This window comes from Rhinoraja longicauda, chromosome 36 (assembly GCF_053455715.1).
Source record: "Rhinoraja longicauda isolate Sanriku21f chromosome 36, sRhiLon1.1, whole genome shotgun sequence".
Classification (NCBI taxonomy): Eukaryota; Metazoa; Chordata; class Chondrichthyes; order Rajiformes; family Arhynchobatidae; genus Rhinoraja; species Rhinoraja longicauda.
Window position 1 is genome coordinate 6620823 of NC_135988.1, and position 17926 is coordinate 6638748.

Below are 17926 nucleotides of genomic sequence, written 5' to 3' on the forward strand. Positions count from 1 at the left end.
CCAGAAACTTGAAACCCTGCTCCCTGCACCAGTTCCTCAGCCACGTATTTATCCTCCACCTCACTCCATTCCTATTCTCACTATCGCGTGGCACAGGCAGTAAGCATGAGATTATTACTTTGGAAGTCCTTTTTTTTAACTCTCTTCCTAGCCCCCTGAATTCTCCTTTCAGGACCTCTTCCCTTATCCTACCTATATTGTTGGTACCTATATGTACCACGACCTCTGGCTCCTCTCCCTCCCCTTTCAGGATATCCTGGACATGCTCAGACACATCCCGGACACCGGCACCAGGGAGGCAAACCACCATCCAGGTCTCCCAACTGCGTCCACAGAAACGCCTATCTGACCCCCTCACTATAGAGTCCCCTATTACTACTGCTCTCCTCTTCCTTTCCCTACCCTACTGAGCAACAGGGCCGGACTCCTTGCCAGAGGCCCGGGCACCGTCGCTGCCCCCAGGTAGGCTGTCCCCCCCAACAGTACTTAAACAGGAGTACTTATTTCCAAGGGGTACAGACACCGGGGTACTCCCTAGTCCCTGCCTCTGTTCCTTGCCCCCCCCCTAACAGTGACCCACTTGTCTATCTCCCGTGGTCTAGGAGTGACCACCTCCCTGTAACTCCTATCTATAACCTCCTCACTCTCCCTGATCAGACGGAGGTCATCAATCTGCCGCTCCAGGTTCTTAATACGGTCCCTTAGGAGCCCCATCTCGTCACACCTGGCGCAGATGTGGATGTCTGGAAGACTATCAGACTCCCAGATTCCCCACATCTGACACCCAGAACAAAAAACTGCCCTGGCAGTCATACTCTCCAAACAAAGCCCCGCGCTCAGTTACTAAACCTACCGCCCGGCCGCTACTCCAACCGCTCCAACCGCCCACCCAAAAGAACTGAGTGATCTCCTGGGAGAGGCGAAAAACCGGATAAAAAACCCAGGCCAATTTGGGAAAAAATCCGGGAAATTCCTCTCCGACCCCAAGCTAGGCGATCGAAACTAGTCCAGGAGATCACACAGGTCTTACTCCTTACAATCCCCACACAATCCCCACACAATCCCCACACACTACTTCCCAAGCAACACAGCTTGGTGCTACTGCTGCTGCTTGCTGCTGCTACTGCTGATTGCTGCTGCTGCTGCTGCTGCTGCTACTGCTGATTGCTGCTGCTACTGCTGATTGCTGCTGCTGCTGCTGCTACTGCTGATTGCTGCTGCTGCTACTGCTGATTCTGCTCATTTTAATTAACTGCATTGCTTTGTATGGTAATGTACTACGTTTTAAACTATTCTACATATTGCATTGTATTTCTTTTCTTGGATGCCCAACAACATCAGGCTAAGGGACTGTCGATGAAAAATAGCCTGTCGGCTAACTCGAGTACACTTGAATGTCAATTAATTTACACTGTCCCTTTTTCAAATAAATTTAAATAAATAAATAAATAACAACTCGTGTGTATTTGTTCAACAGACCATCTCCAATTACGGATGGCTGGGGGTGGAAGTACATGTGCTGGACGAGTGGAGATTTATTACCGTGGGTCTTGGGGCACAGTTTGTGATGACTCCTGGGACCTGGTCGACGCTAACGTGGTCTGCAGGCAGCTGGGTTGCGGATATGCTGTGGAAGATAAAATTCCGGGATTCTGTGGACGAGCTAATGGCCAGATTTGGTTGGATGAAGTAAGATGCTCGGGTAACGAATCATACCTCTGGAACTGTTCCTCCGCACCGTGGGGTCGGCACGATTGCAGTCATAAGGAGGATGTGACGGTGAAATGTTCTGGTAAGGATACTTTCGATCTACTGATTTTCTGCAGCACAGAGTGGGAAACCTCATTCCGGAGATGTATTCAATAATTTATCGCACACACTGCGAGCATTGAATCTCGATGATGGAATAGAGTCCTCTCTCTGCATAGGAGTGTAGGAAAATAACTGCAGATGCTGGTACAAATCGAAGGTATCACAAAATGCTGGAGTAAATCAGCGGGTCAGGCATACACAAAATCAGTCTGAAGAACGACCTCGACCCCAAACGTCACCCATTTCTTCTCTCCAGAGATGCTGCCTGACCCGCTGAGTTACTTCAGCATTTTGTGATACCTCTCTCTGAATAGGTTTTCTACTCAGCTACACCAATCTCTCCCAACCTCCCGTGTAGCCATCCCATTTCGCCCTCGGCTGTTGTCAGGGTACACGCAATTTGTCCATATTTTCCGAAACAGCCAGACGAGATGTTTATCCTTTCGGCATTTTCGGCACAGACATTGTGGGCGGAGGAACCTGTTCCTGTGCTGACCGGTTCGGTGCTATTTTCTTGTATGAACGGGAGATGTTCTCTTGGCCCCTTTTTATTTCATACTCTTGCTCTGGGGATCATGATTGGAAATTTTCAGCTCGACTTTAAATAATCGAAGTTTAATTAAATGGAGTATGTGCTCTCAGGGTCAGATCGGTCGCAGAACTGAAACAAGATTGCACCACTTAACACACATATGTCCCTGATCTCCACTTTCAGCGATACGATAGAACAGCTGACCTTGTGATTCCCTCTTCACCAATCTGTTCCCGACTACCAGCCCCTGTTGAGTTTTTTCAGCGACATCTGCTTTTGTTGAACCAGACCTTTCTCATGCGTGGTTTTTGCTATCAGCGGGATGGATACATATTATGATGACCTGTATATCTCATGTGTTCCCTTCACAGAACACAAAGAGATGCGCCTGGTGAACGGAGAGCGGCGGTGTGAAGGGAGAGTGGAAGTGTGGCACAACGGGACATGGGGAACAGTCTGCTCCGAGAAGCTTGAGAGACAAGATGCGGAAGTGATCTGTAAACAAATGAAATGTGGACCCCTCATATTTATTGATTATATCGCCAAGAAATATGGTGAAGGATCTGGGCCCATATGGATGGATGAGATGAAATGTAGCTCGCACGAGTCAGCCCTTTGGCAGTGCCAATATGACCCTTGGGGACAACACAACTGTGGCCACAACGAGGATGCAGGCGTTTCATGTGGAGGTAACATAGGAAAGTCGGCATCGGATTGCATATTAATCACGCGCGTAAATCCGCCAACATTTCACTGTTCTCAACAGATGCTGAAATGCCCGAGACATCCAGCGGGAAAGGCTGCGACGGTGGAAATGAATCTAAATCTCGCCGTTTACCAGGCGAGTCATTCTACTGCTTGTCAACCCCGGATGTTTGTTTAATAAGTGATTACTAAATAACTGATTATTGTCCTCACCCTCAACAACTTCTCTTTTGACTTCTCTCACGTTCTTCTCGTTAAACGTGTAGCCATGCGGCCATGCATATCTGCCTGTGAACAGTCCGTCTTCCAACGTGCACTGGCATCATTCCCCAAACTCTTTCCTCGCTACTTCGACATTCGCTTCGGGCCAGCCTCCTGCACCCACGTAGAACTCATTGACTTCATAAACTAGCTTCCAGTATGCCATGAAATTCACTTGAACTCTCTCCCTGACACTTCTCTCTCCTTGCTTGACCTCTATCTCCATCACAGGGAACGGAATATCGAGTCAAGTATCGATTTGACAGGAAGTGCCCCTGTCCTCACACCTCCTCCTTCATCTACTATCATCTCACTGACTTCCACTATTGCACTGACGCCAAACCCCTACTCTCAAATTCTCGGGCTCCATCGCATCTACTCCTAAAATGAGAAATTCCGCTCTCTGACATTCGAAAAAAAAAATTTCTTTGTAAATGTTGTTTCTACTCCACGGTGGTTCCCTCGTTCCTGTCTCCCATGCGTCCCATAGATCTGCTCGCGCTCCCATCCACCAGTATAAACAAGGATAGAGTTCGTCTGGGCAGAGATATTGGGGACAAGGCAGAAGAATGGAGTTGAGCAGGGAAGACAACCATGGCTGAATGGCGTAGACGATGGGCCGAATGGTCTAATTCTTCTCCTGCAAATTATGAACATGAACTACACCACCCACATCCCCGCCCATCTTGCAGCTACTCCCCCCCCCCCCCTTACTAGAATTAGTCTGAAGATGCGTCCAGATCCGAAACGTCACCCGCACATGTCATCCAGAAATGCTATCTGACCCACTGGATTACTTCAGCACTCACGTATTTGTAACGGAGTATTTTATTTAACTTCACTAATAGACCTGCAATTGCGGCTTGATGGCGGCAGCAACAATTGCTCCGGAAGGCTTGTGATATTGTTCAATAACAGCTGGGGAACGGTGTGTGATGACTCCTGGGATCTCGCCGATGCCAATGTGGTCTGCAGACAGTTGGGCTGCGGCTCTGCTCGTCGGACTCCAGAAGCGGCTGCCATTGCCCCGGCCTCAGGTGAAATATGGCTCGATGAAGTGAAATGCACAGGAGCTGAATCATTGCTGACCAGCTGTATGTCGTCACCGCTCGGTCAACATGACTGTGATCACAAGGAAGATGTCTTTGTCACCTGTTCTAGTACGTGTTGTTCGGTATATTCCCCGATCTCTACACCCCTTTAATTTCATAGGTTATGAAATTATTTTTATATTGTTTTTGTTTTTTTAATTGAAAACCTAAAGAGTTGGCGTTGCTAAAAACTCTCTAAAACAATATCCACGTCCAGTTTTGATTCCCTCTGGCTCCCGCACTTCAGCTATGTTATTCATGCGACGTTGACCATTAGACTATACGCTATGCAAACAGTGTTGGTATTCGCTTGCTACTGTTTGCTAATTGCTGAGAACATGATAGGTAGTTTTCAGATTGGCTGACTCGACACGTGAAACAGGACTTGCAATATATATTTTTTTAAATGACGTCCAGCTCCATCCAAATATCTCCGTGACAAGACAGGGTATTCGACTCGTTGCAGTATTTTCTTCTCAGGAAGTGTTAGTAAAAGGAATCATATTGCGCCTTTCGGCAAGTATAACTGACCTTTGATTAATGACTGTTAATTAACTGGTACCATGTGTTGGAACCAAGATAATTCGTGAAATTGGGAAGAATTTGTAGGTGAGTGTTCCTATGTTTGGTGGCATATCGATTCCGTGAAAACAGCGCATGCTCTTTAGTAAGATGTTGTCGAGCAGGTGTCCGGGCTTATGGGGCGAAGGCAGTTGAATGGGGTTAAGAGGGAAAGGTAGATCGTCCATGATTGAAGGGCGGAGTGTACTTGATGGCCTTATTCTGCTCCTGGAACATAGGAGCTTATGAATTGATGGACTGCTGAAACTGAAACTAATATCATGGACTGCTTGATATGTTACCCATAATACATATTATAGATGTCAAGTTTTTTGTAAACTGCATCATATCAAGCAGGAATTTAGAGTTATGCACTTCCATATCCTTTGTGTTCTTCTGATTTGGATTTCATGGCATCGTGGTCAGTGCCAAGCAGTGTGTATGCGGTGTGAATGCACATTATGCCTGAATACAATATTGCAGCTGTTGGCTGGATACAAGGTGTCACTGGTGAGGAATCAGGACTTTCTAGTATATTTTCTATTTATACCAATCCGCACAACACGATAGAGACTTGGGCTTTATTATGGTTTTCCGCTCACCCGTTCTTCTGGTGCAATGCGTGATAGGGTTTTTGGAACATTCCAAGCAAAGCAAGATGCACAACCAGCTTTTTCAAATTCATCAATGGTCCCTGGAAATTTTTACACTTGGGACCAACAGCATCTGTTTTCTATTCATCCAGGAATTTTAATTTCAAAGTTGGAAAACAAGCCGCCCTCCGTGGCTGTTGTGGTTTGCGCAACTCTCGGAATCCTCCTTGTCGTTGAATTTGTCACACTGGTGATAATAACATGCAGGCAATCGGCAAAAAGAGGTGAGGTTCAACTTTACAGCGTTATTATTCCAGAAAATATTTCATAGCACATACTTGGCCAATAAACTTATTCATTCATTCATTCATTCATTCATTCATTCATTCATTCATAGCATGAAGAGACTTTCGTTCACTTTCCATGTGCTCTTTCTTGCATTATGAGCAGTACATGTAACTAAGTGCGGAATGAGATGGTCTTCAATGGTTCCTATTGGAAAGAGCAATTTGTCGTAATAGCACGGAATGTTAAATTGATTCTTGTTTGGGTTCCCCCTCAATTGTTCATTTGACTGTTAATCAACATTCCATTCAACATCCTGCTCAACCCAGTTTCGTGGATGCGCTGCACAATCGCCAATATTCTTATTAGGTTCTATCCCCAAATCTCAAGCTTGCGCTTTCCTCACGTTCTATGTTCCTGCAGTGCTTCATTCCCCATCTCCTTCAATGTATTTGATACAACACAATCTGTCTTTTCCACTTCCTAAATTGACAAACCTGTGGAAACCGCATCTCCTTATCACCCGCTGCCACACTCGTACCATCCGTGTGCATTTGCGAATGCAATCAGTCTTTGAACGGCTTTGCCGGAACGGAACAGAAACAAAGAACTGCTTCCTACTGATGCACACTAGCTTTGATCTTCTTGATGTTCGTAGAATTCGCTAATTTCGGCAAGGAACCATTGGACCTCTTGCGCAATTCTTCAAGTCAAGTCAAGTCAAGTCAAATTTATTTGTCACATACACATACACGTTGTGCAGTGAAATGAAAGTGGCAATGCCTGCGGGTTGTGCACAAAAAGAATTACAGTTACAGCATATAAATAAAGTTAATAAGTCACTATTAGTGTCGACAAAAATTTAGTCTCTGGGGTTATAAAAGTTGACAGTCCTGATGGCCTGTGGGAAGAAGCTCCGTCTCATCCTCTCCGTTTTCACAGCGTGACAGCGGAGGCGTTTGCCTGATCGTAGCATCTGGAACAGTCTGTTACTGGGGTGGCAGGGGTCCCTCATGATCTTGCTTGCTCTGGATCTGCACCTCCTGATGTATAGGTCCTGCAGGGGGACGAGTGTAGTTCCCATGGTGCGTTATGCCGAACGCACTACTCTCTGCAGGGCCATCCTGTCCTGGGCAGAGCTGTTCCCAAACCAGACTGTAATTTTGCCAGACAGGATGCTCTCTACAGCCGCAGAGTAGAAGCAGTGAAGGATCCTCAGAGACACTCTGAATTTCCTCAGTTGTCTAAGGTGGTAAAGGCGCTGCTTAGCCTTACCCACCAGTGCGGCAATGTGCGTTGCCCACGTCAGATCCTCTGCGATGCGGACTCCCAAGTATTTAAAACTGCTCACCCTATCCACAATAGACCCATTTATCTCCAGTGGCGTGTACGTCCTTGGATGTTTAGCTCTTCTGAAGTCCACAATCAGCTCCTTTGTTTTAGTGACATTCAAGAGGAGGCTATTGTAACGCCCATCAACAGTTTACCTTGAATATCAACGTTTCCTAATTTTACATGTCATATGCAAAGGACTAACTGTTGAATACTAATCCTGTATATCCACAAGTTACCCCACACTCTCCTTTCAACAGCTGCGGTGATGAGAGGCAAGGGTTCTACCTTTGGCTTTTACGAAGCAATTTATGAAGAGATTGAGGATATTCTCCCTGGAAAGAATTTCAGTCAGACGGATGATTCAGGTGTGTATTTGCACTCGACAGTCGCTCTTCAGCGATAAATATCCCCTCCACTCCAATAACCGTATTAATGATCACTGATTAAAAAGAAAATCATAGTAGCGGATAAATCAGACAAAAGCAAACTGTTGGAGCAACGCAGCGGGTCAGGCAGAATCTATGAAGGAAAATCTACAGATGACCGTTCGTGTTCGTACCCCTCTTCATGTCTAGAGCGGAGATGGTTGATAGGAAAAGGCGTGAGGAAATGACAATAGACAATAGGTGCAGGAGTATGCCATTCGGCCCTCCGAGCCAGCACCACCATTCAATGTGATCATGGCTGATCATTCACAATCAGTACCCCGTTCCTGCCTTCTCCCCAAATGCTGCTCAAAGTTCTGGTAAATGACAGGTGGGCGTATGCAAGGAGGGGAGGAATTGTAAGACAAATCAATTTGGGGAGGCGCATAAAGATTGCAGGTGATCACAAAGGTTGGAGGTGATAGGAGGGAAGACAAGGTGCTCCAGATGGTGGAATCGGATAAGAAAAAGAGCCAAAAACTGAAATGTAGAAACATTGGGAAGAATGGTGGATAGGTGGGAAAAAGGGGATTGAGATTGTGGACACTGTGCAGATAGGGATAGGTTATGAGCTGATGGAGATGGTGGAGGTGAGGAAATGAAATGGGAAGCGATGGACGGGCACAGTGGGGAGAATGTTGTGTTTGAGAGAGCCAGGTTTGATAATCAGGAAAGAGAAGTGGGGTGTCAATTGGAGAATTAAATAGTTATACCATTGGATTGTCAGCGATACCTGAAGTGCTGTTCTTCCAGCTTGCATGCAACCTCACAATCTGGCAATGTAGGAGGTGGAGGACAGAGAGGGCGAAATGGAAAAGGACAATGGAATTGAAATCCAGCTGTCCCTGGTGGACAGAATCTGGTTGCCTCGTCTGCATTTGGCATCACCCAGGTAAAGGAGGGTACATCGACAGCATGGAGTTAAATAATGGAGATTGACGTTTAGGTCCCTGAATGGAGATAAAGGAGCAGGTGTAGGAATAGGTGTTGCATCACCTGCGGTCAGTGGGAGGGGGAATGTTCGAAGTGGATCGTTTGAAGGTAGATTGAGTCAAGGAATCTGCACCATCCTGGATTCACCCACAAATCCATGGGCGTTGTGCTTTTCCCAAAAAAGTGTGTTCAATGAAGCCTACAGATAGATGGGATTAGATGGCGCCCATGAGATTGGCCATGGCTACTCATTTGATTTTGTAGAAAGCGAGAAGCATCCAAAGAAGACAAGTTCCACGAGGCAGCGGACACTGTTAACTGCAGTGAAGTAGTTGGGTCACTGCTCTGGGACAAAAGCAATTGCCCAGAGAGCTTCGTGTTGGGAAGGCACTATTCGTCGATGGTACACATGAGGAGGTGTGAGCCACAAATTTGAAGTTGTAAAAGTTGTGGGGAGCATCTGACGTGTGCAGATGTAAGTAGGCACGGTTGGCAGTGAGGACGAGGTAGATTTAAGTTATGAGGTTAAACAGTGGGGCAACAGGAGTTAGAAATTAAACTCCCATTGGCACAGTCCAGCACTTTGTGTTCCTTTGTGTAAAACAGCATCTGCGGTTTTTATTGGTTCGTTAATGGATCGCTACAGCTTACCATTCTGTTGAACAGTGTTGCACCATTAGGTCACATGTCGTATCCGCGATACTGTCATCGGGACGATGAATAATGTGTGTCTTCTGCTCCCATGCCCAATTTAGCAGGTCTAATAAGTATCTCTTTCATTGATTTCTAGTCCCTGGATCCATTGATTCCATCAATCAAATAGAATATTACACCAGCGACCCTCTGGGTGGCGCTCATCCAACAAGCGAACTCCCTGAAGGAACCTCGTCCAGTGTTGGAGGTTGGTGCATGATTTGCTTTCCATTTTCTCCAATTTTTATTCATTTTGTTCGTAATCAGAACATATCAGGGAAAAGGTGTCCGAGCATGTTCGCCGTGAAATGATAGAGAGGCGATCTCAAGGAATTGTAAGGGATTTCTATTTAAAACATCAACAATTTGGCTTTGCAGATAAACCTCTCGCCTGCTGCCAGCTGTGTAATTGAATGAAACATTTATTGTCTGTTTATGTTCTCAATTCCTATAGGACTTGAAATATAACACGCGTGCGCCGGATTGGAGCAACGTTAAATAGTTCACAGGCCCAACACAGTCCTCTCTCCGTCCAAGTATCCATTACACAACAACATCTTAGTCTGAAGAAGGGTCTCGACTTTCCCATTCCCTCTATCCAGAGATGCTGCCTGTCCCGCTGAGTTACTCCGACATTCTGTGTTTATCTCACATCCCTTGCAGCTTGCAAAACAACTTTGGTTTTCAGGAAGATCATTCCAGCTTCTACTTCCTCCTAGATCTAGTTCCTGATGACCATGACGATCCTGAGAGTAAAACAACTGATTGTCCGGGCTATCAGTTCCCGGTGGACGGTGGCGCCGGTGACCCTCTGATGCTAACAGTTGCCGGCGGCAACGTGGACAATGGTGGTGAGTCAGTCTCTGACAAGCCGCAATCACCAATCCTCAGCAAAATATTCCACAAACTGCGTTATGTTATATTCACTTTCGTGCTTCAAATATTATTTCCTAAAAGCAAAGACATGTTCCGAAAAAGGTGCCCAAGAAGGGTTTTGTTCTTACTTGAACAACGTGTCATTCACAACTGCGATGTGAACCATATGAATACAGTATCTAATTTGTCATGTTCCACGTCGGTTTATTCTTCCCAAGATACTGCGCTGTGAACATGCACGGGAATAACGGGGGGGAAAAGGCCTGGAACAGAAACCAGTTCTAGTCACCGCGCACAAACAAAGTGCCTTTTTACAAAAAAATGAATCACTGTACATCAAAACGGCACTTCTGGTTATTCTAATGCCAGACACAAAGCGGCGGAGTAAGTCAGGGTCATCGTTGGACAACATGGACCACACCTGGAGTATTGCGTACAGTTTTGGTCTCCTAATCTGAGGAAAGACATTCTTGCCATAGAGGGAGTACAGAGAAGGTTCACCAGATTGATTCCTGGGATGGCAGGACTTTCATATGAAGAAAGATTGGATAGACTCGGCTTGTACTCGCTGGAATTTAGAAGATTGAGGGGGGATCTGATAGAAACTTACAAAATTCTTAAGGGGTTGGGCAGGCAAGATGCAGGAAGATTGTTCCCGATGTTGGGGAAGTCCAGAACAAGGGGTCACAGTTTAAGGATAAGAGGGGCGTCTTTTAGGACCGAGATGAGAAAGTTCTTTTTCACACAGAGAGTGGTGAATCGGTGGAATTCTCTGCCACATAAGGTAGTTGAGGCCAGTACATTAGCTATATTTAAGAGGGAGTTAGATGTGGCCCTTGTGGCTAAAGGGATCAGGGGGTATGGAGAGAAGGCAGGTACGGGATACTGAGTTGGATGATCAGCCATGATCATATTGAATGGCGGTGCAGGCTCGAAGGGCCGAATGGCCTACTCCTGCGCCTATTTTCTATGTTTCTATGTTTCTATGGATCATTTACGGTTAGAAACATAGAAAAAACATAGAAAATATGTGCAGAAGTAGGCCATTCGGAAACCAGATATCTAGGAGGGGGGGAGAGGTCTGTGAAAGAGGCGGGGGAGTCTGGTAAGTGATAGGTGGATACGGTTGAAGAAACTACAACCCGACGGAATGAACGTTAAGTCTTCAATTGTATACATAACCCAACCACCCGCCCACAAAAACTGCACACCCTCTTCCCCCACATCTCCCCCTCTCTTCCTGTTCACCACCACCCCGAATGCGCACCAGTATTCCCATTATACGTCCCCTTTCCCCTCTCCATCCTTTTCCATTATATCCCTTCACATTTCACACCACTTCTTCCAATATCTCACAGCCTTTTGTCTTTTTCCATCTCTTGCCTTGGTCCATCTGCCGATCAATCAACCCTCACTGGTAACCACATATCACTTGCAGGAATTTGTCCCGCCCCGCCTCTCCTCCAGCTTTATCCCAGTATTACAATTTATCTGAAGAAGGGTCCCGACTCGAAACGTTCCCTATCCATGTGGTTAGGAGATGTTGGCTGACCCTTTATGTTTCTCCAGCACTTTGGGGTTCTTTATGTACACCAGCATCTACAGTTCCTTGTGTGTACTCTATTCCAATGCCGCCGTTCTTCCATAGTTGAATAATCCTCGCCTTGCAATGCCGTCTCCCGCACACTGAGGTTCGTGTCATTCTTTTTCAACTATACAGAGCATACTCTGCAGATTCTCACTGATCCTGTTTTCCCGGCGACCTGCTCTTCAAACAGCAATGATGAACTCCACTGCGGCACGTTCGCAGTCCCGGCCCTTGCAGCACCCATTGTGTTTGACGGCTCTATTCCATATTTTACATCAGAGCCATGAAGACGGTAAGAAAACAACATTTCATGCGTTTGCTTTCATTGGCCGCATCGCAACACCAGTGATGTGGGCGTGGGGTACTTGTTCAATTTTGGTTGGAATTTCCCCTCTTAGTGAACAGGACTGTATTGAATGATCTGTGATGCTAATTCGAAATAAAGTTACTGGTGAGAAAATGCCACGTACTTTTGTTGAAATACACAATTATTTACACATTCCGTTGACTTTCTATTAAGAAGTGATGCTTCTCTTTATTTTAACTGCAATATCTATAAATCATATTCATACTTCATATGACCTTGCACTGTACATCTGTAATTAAGCCGCTGAACTGAGTTAACAGAGACCATATTGTGTCACCAACTTGATTTGGATGAGAATGTACAAGACATGATTGGTACGTTTGAAGATGAGAATAAACTGGGTAGTATCGTAGGCAGTGAAAATCGTTATGAAAATTATAGCAATCTCTTGAACGGCTGGGCAAGTTCATAGAGGATTGGCTAATAGAGTGTCATGTCCTCCGTGAGGCATGTTGCAGTTGGGGAAAGCAAACCAGGCCAATGGGCTCGCAGTGAATGACGAGGTCCAGGGGCGAGTGAAAGGCAGAGGGATCTAGGATGTCCAGATACACAGTTTCCTAAAGGAGGCGTCACAGGTAGACAGTGTGCCAAAGAAGGCTTTTGGCACATTGGCTTTCATCAGTCAAGTTTGACGTTGGCAAGGGTCCGTTTGGGGTACTCTGTATAGTTTTGGTCACCCTGCTAAACGAAGCATGTCACAAAGCTGAAAAGAGAGCAGATATGATTTGCGAGGGTATTGCCATGACTTGAGCTGCTGAGATATAGGGAAAGGCTGGACAGATTAGGACATTATTCCTTGGAGCGTAGGTGGCTAGGGGTTATCAAATAGAGGTTTATAAAATGATGAAGGGACTGGATAGGGCGAATGTACAGTGCCTTTTACCGGCAGGAGGGAAATCAAGAATCACTGTACATAGGTTTTAGGGGAGAGCGGTAGATTTAAGGTGATAGGGCAAACTTTTAATTCGGAGGATTGTCGATATGTGGAACGAGCTGCCAGAGGAGGTAGTTGAGACAGGCAATGTAACCGATTGTAAACAATACTTGGACAGGAAATGTTAAATGGATAAGAGGCAAACGCGGGCAAGTGGGTGTAGCTTAGGTGGGCTTTTTGGTTGGAATTGACGAGCTGAGCCAAATGGCCTGTTACAGGGTTACATGACTCCATGACTCAAATATTACAAAAATCTTTATTTATTCATGGTATATTTTTATTTTAGCTGGCCTAATAATATTTGCTTTGTTTTCTTTCCCAGGTGAATTTGTTTCCAAAGCCTGTCTTGAAATGATGGAAAACGTTTGTCGTTGGGTTGTGCCTTTCACCTTTCCTGCAAGATAGACAAGCAGATCTTCACAGCATTGATATCACTCGCCAAATTATCACAAGCAGAATCTTTGATTTGTTTTTAAACCACTTGGTTTGATTTTTTTGTCCTAAACTTTAGAAGAAAACATTTATACACTGCTTGCTGAATAGGTGTAGAAAAACATTTTTAATCGTCATTCTACTTCTGGAAGACAGATCTTTTTTTCCTAATCAATAAACGTATGTTCATTTGAATTTGTAAGCCTTTTTATACATTCCATGTAAATGCTGAAGATTGTGGAGGAGGTAAAATGAATGTACTGTATTCTTATCATGCTTTACCTTGCTTTGGTGTTCGTGATCCCTGAGCTCTGTAGCGCCGACGATGGCTGCCACGGTGTACTGCTCCTTGCTGTTTTGTATGGATTTGTTCGTTTGTGTTGTCTGCGGTAATCCCACAAAGATTACTTTCACGGGAGAGGTACTCCTTAACACCAGACTCAATAACCAAAGTCTGTAGTCTCTTTTTTGCTCTGGTTTATTTTCACCCACATGTTTAGACCGTAATGGTGTATCCTTATTGTGTTTGATGTGTTTATGCTTTATTATTAATTGTTAACTGTATGTTTGTGTTGTCATTTGTGAGTGGAGCACCAAGGCACATTCCTTGTATATGCACATACTTGGCCAATAAACTTATTCATTATTATTATTATTATTAATGAACTGTTTCAATCTCGCCTTGCTCCATGTAATAATCAAACATGCTTAATAAATACTTCAGATGGAATTCGATATGAATGTGTTCATATTTATCCGAGCGTACATACACATTCCATGGACACTAACACAAAGCACCACGTTGATTGCCGTGGTCTCATGGTGTGAGCTAAAGACGCAGGCCAGACATTGGAGTACATAAGTCTAATTGTGAAGGCTTAGTAATGAGCGGAAGACATCCTTTCAAGACAAGGGTGATAAATGTACATTGGATAATAAGTCAGATTATACGGTTTACTTGCCACATCGCGAAATAATTTGCAAAATCCAATTCTCATCAGCACATGGAAATAGACATCAAGAGGGCAATGAGGAAATCATGAAATCGGTAACCAGGTCGTCATATAGGGAGAGAAAACAGAGTAAAATATAAGGTCAAATTTATGTCTGCTCCAAACGTGCTGATTCCCACAGTGCTCTAATCCACTTTCAAAGACGCTATATCCTGTTCTCAATTCCTCCGTCTCTGTCGCATCTGCTCCCAAGATGAGCCTCTCCATTCTAGGGCATCCGAGATGTCGTAATTGTCTAGGAAACGTGTCCTCCCCCCCCCCCCCCCCCCACCCGCCCACCCAATCATAGATCGATTCTTCAATGTCGTCTCATTTGTGGTCCGTATTTCTCTCCCCTCCCTCCAGATGGAACCAGGATAGAGTTCCCATGATTCTCACCTTTCTCCCCAACAGCCTCCGCACCCAACGCATCATCGACATCACCGTCACCACCAATGCGTTCTCTCCACAGTTACATCATCCCATTTCCTCTCCCTTTTGCTTTTCGCAGAGACTTCTCCCTCCACATAACCTCCATTCACACTCCCTTCTCACCCAAACCAGCCCCTCTCCAAGTACGTTCCGCTACAACCGCAGGAGATGTAGTACCTGTGCCTATATCCCCTCACTTGCCTTCATCTAGCAACTCCATCAGTCCTCCCACGTGATACGGATGTCCAAGTGCACCTCCTATAACCTCACCAACTGCATCCGGTGTTTCCGATACCGTTTCCTGTACATCAACGTCACCAAGCAGAGTCTCATCCACCGTGTTCCGGACAACTGCGCTCAATCCTCCAAGGGTTACTGGATCTCCCGGTGGGCAACCATTTTAACCTCCTTCACGGTCCCACACAGACGTTTCTGTCCTGGTCCTCCTCCGTGGCCAGAGTGAGGCGTCATGCAGACTGTAAGAACAACCCTCATATTCCGCTCAGATAGCTTCCATCCCTGCGGTATGAACATTTCATTTTCCAATTTTAGGTTATTACCACCCCCCCCCCCCCCCCCCCCCCCCATTCTCCCCCTCATCCCCGTTTCTCTGCTCTCACTTATCTCTGCCTCAGATGGACCATACTTCAATTTGTTCCATTATATCAAATTAATATGCAGACAATGCTCTTTCGGGAGCCTTTGTTAATTCCATATTCACAGGATTTGCTCACTCTATCAGTGAGCAAATTCCAGAACATAGCGCTCCCTGGGTGTGAAGAAAATCTCACCTCCCCTCTGGATCTTTTAGGAATCACCCCACATCTGTGCCTTCCGTTTGCTCGACTCCCACTGACACCAGTTTCAAGTTATCTCCAAGAAAGTCCCTTCTAAAGATGAATATCTCCCCACAAGTTCCTCGCCATCTGTTGTCCACACACAGCTCTGTTGTTTGTGATCGTATGTTAGGCAAATCTACAGGAGTGGTCAAATACATACATTTTACGTTTTTCTAACCTGTATTTACGTTGTTTGATGGTCAGTAGCCGTTGCGTTCTCAGTTTGTATAATATGGAAAAAATAGCGATAATAATAAATAGATCACATGCAATTCGATATTAACGTGTTCATATTTTGTCGAGAAGCGCTTGCCAGCCTTGGCGATCAATTCCATGTTAGTAATTCCTCCTTATTTCAAAACTAGACAAAAAGTACAGACTATAAATCCTTAGGCACCCATCATTTTCCACGTCTTTAAGTTTCGCACGTCACACAGGCTAAGTTGTATACCCTGACATTTTCACCCTGGAAAAAAGCTCCTGCCTGTCTGCTCTTTTTATATCAGGTCTCCCCTCAACCTCCGACGTTCCAGAAAAAAAATCCATGTTCACCCAGTCTCTCTGTATAAAGAATACCCTCCAATCCATGCACCTTGCTGGTTAACTACTTCTGCGTCCTCTCCAGAGACTTCACGTCCTTCTTGTAATGGGAACTTCACACAATACTCCAAATGCGGTCAGATGTAGCTGGAATGTGACTTTCTGACTCTTATACATATTGACATTACTTAGGTTCGCAAGCACACTCTACGTTTTCTTCATCTCTATCTAATTATGTTGCCACATTCAAAGAGAAATAGACTCGAAGCCCATCCCCCCCCCGCCCCCCGTCCCCGTCCCCGTCCACCCCCCCCCCCTCCCCCCTGTGAATCAATGCTCTTGAGGGACTTGCGATCAACCATATACTTTACCGTCATATTCGAGCTCCCCAGCCACTTCTTCAGTCACTCCAGCATTTTGGGTATATCTTTGGCCTATCCAAGATCTGAATCTTTTTTTTAAAAAGAACACCACCTGGCTCTTTTCATTCCTCAGAGGAATCTACAGAACATAGTAGATGTTAGAGTTCGTTTTTATATTCCCCGCAAGCTTTCTTTCATGCTACCCCCCCCCCCTCTTAATTAACCTCTTTGTCCTCCTCTGTTGAGTTCTACACTTCCCCCAGTCCTCCGGTTTGCTGCCAATTTACATTGATCAGCCAAAACATTATGACCACTGACAGGCCCAGTGAATAACATTGGTTATCTTGTTACAATGGCACCTGTCAAGGGGTAGGATATATTAGGCAGCAAGTGAACAGTCAGTTCTTGAAGTTGATGTGTTGGATGCAGGACAAAAAGACCTGAGCGACTTTGACAAGGGCCAAATTGTCATGTCGAAACGACTGGGTCAGAGAATCTCTGAAACGGCAAGGCTTGTGGGGTGCTCACGGTCAGCAGTGGTGAGTACCCACCGACAGTGGTCCGGGGGGGGACGGGGACGAACCACAGACCGGCGACAGGGTGTTGGGTGCCCAAGGCTCATCGATGCGCGAGGGCAACGAAGGCTATCCTGTCGAACCAACAGAGAAGGTCTACTGTGGCACAAGTCACAGAAAATGTTAATTGTGGTCACGGGAGGAACGTGTCACAATACACAGCCCATCGCACCCTGCTGCGTATGGGGCTGCACACGGAGGAACAACAGCATATTAAGCAGGTGGTCTTAACATTTTGGCTGATCGGTGTATATGCCTCTTCCTTGGATTTAACACGATCCTTGATTTCCCTCGTTAGCTATTGCCCGATTTATTTTTTCGCCGGCGAGGGATGAACAATTTTTGGAGTTCATCCATGCGGTCTTTAAATTTTTCCCATTGCAAGGAAGTATTTAAGTATAATTTGCCAATCTATCCTAGCCAATTCCCGTCTCATACCTTCAAAATTTCATTCATGATCTGACACCCACTCGGCTCATTTTCTTCTCTAGCTTTCATCAATTATTCTACCCTTCTCCAATCGCGCTCCATTCTTCTTTATCCGCCTACATCTCGCCAGGCATCGCGCTCCCCAACCTCATTTGACCAGTTTTCTTCCCCTTACTTTTCTAAGCTCTTTTGATGATCTCTTCGCTCTTCCATGAAGTGTGGTGACCAGGATAGAGCTCAACACTGCAGGTGTGGCAGAACAAGTGTTTATTATCTGGTGTCAGTCGCCGCATGTGCCCAAACCCCCTGTCCATATCAGCAGCAGTGCTCGAAA

The 17926-nt window shown here is 45.5% G+C and overlaps 1 protein-coding gene across 1 annotated transcript in view; it reads left to right on the forward strand.

The window, feature by feature from the left end:
• The window catches only part of LOC144610270 (scavenger receptor cysteine-rich domain-containing protein DMBT1-like), a 30678-nt gene extending 23100 nt beyond the window's left edge, over positions 1–7578 (forward strand). Inside the window, exons 7-13 of the mRNA XM_078428861.1 lie at positions 1478–1702; positions 2716–3033; positions 3111–3217; positions 3316–3434; positions 4229–4470; positions 5708–5839; positions 7433–7578. Coding sequence (XP_078284987.1) covers positions 1478–1702; positions 2716–3033; positions 3111–3217; positions 3316–3434; positions 4229–4470; positions 5708–5839; positions 7433–7578 — 1289 coding nt within the window. The remainder of the gene's footprint in view (positions 1–1477; positions 1703–2715; positions 3034–3110; positions 3218–3315; positions 3435–4228; positions 4471–5707; positions 5840–7432) is intronic.
• Positions 7579–17926: the final 10348 nt, after the last annotated feature.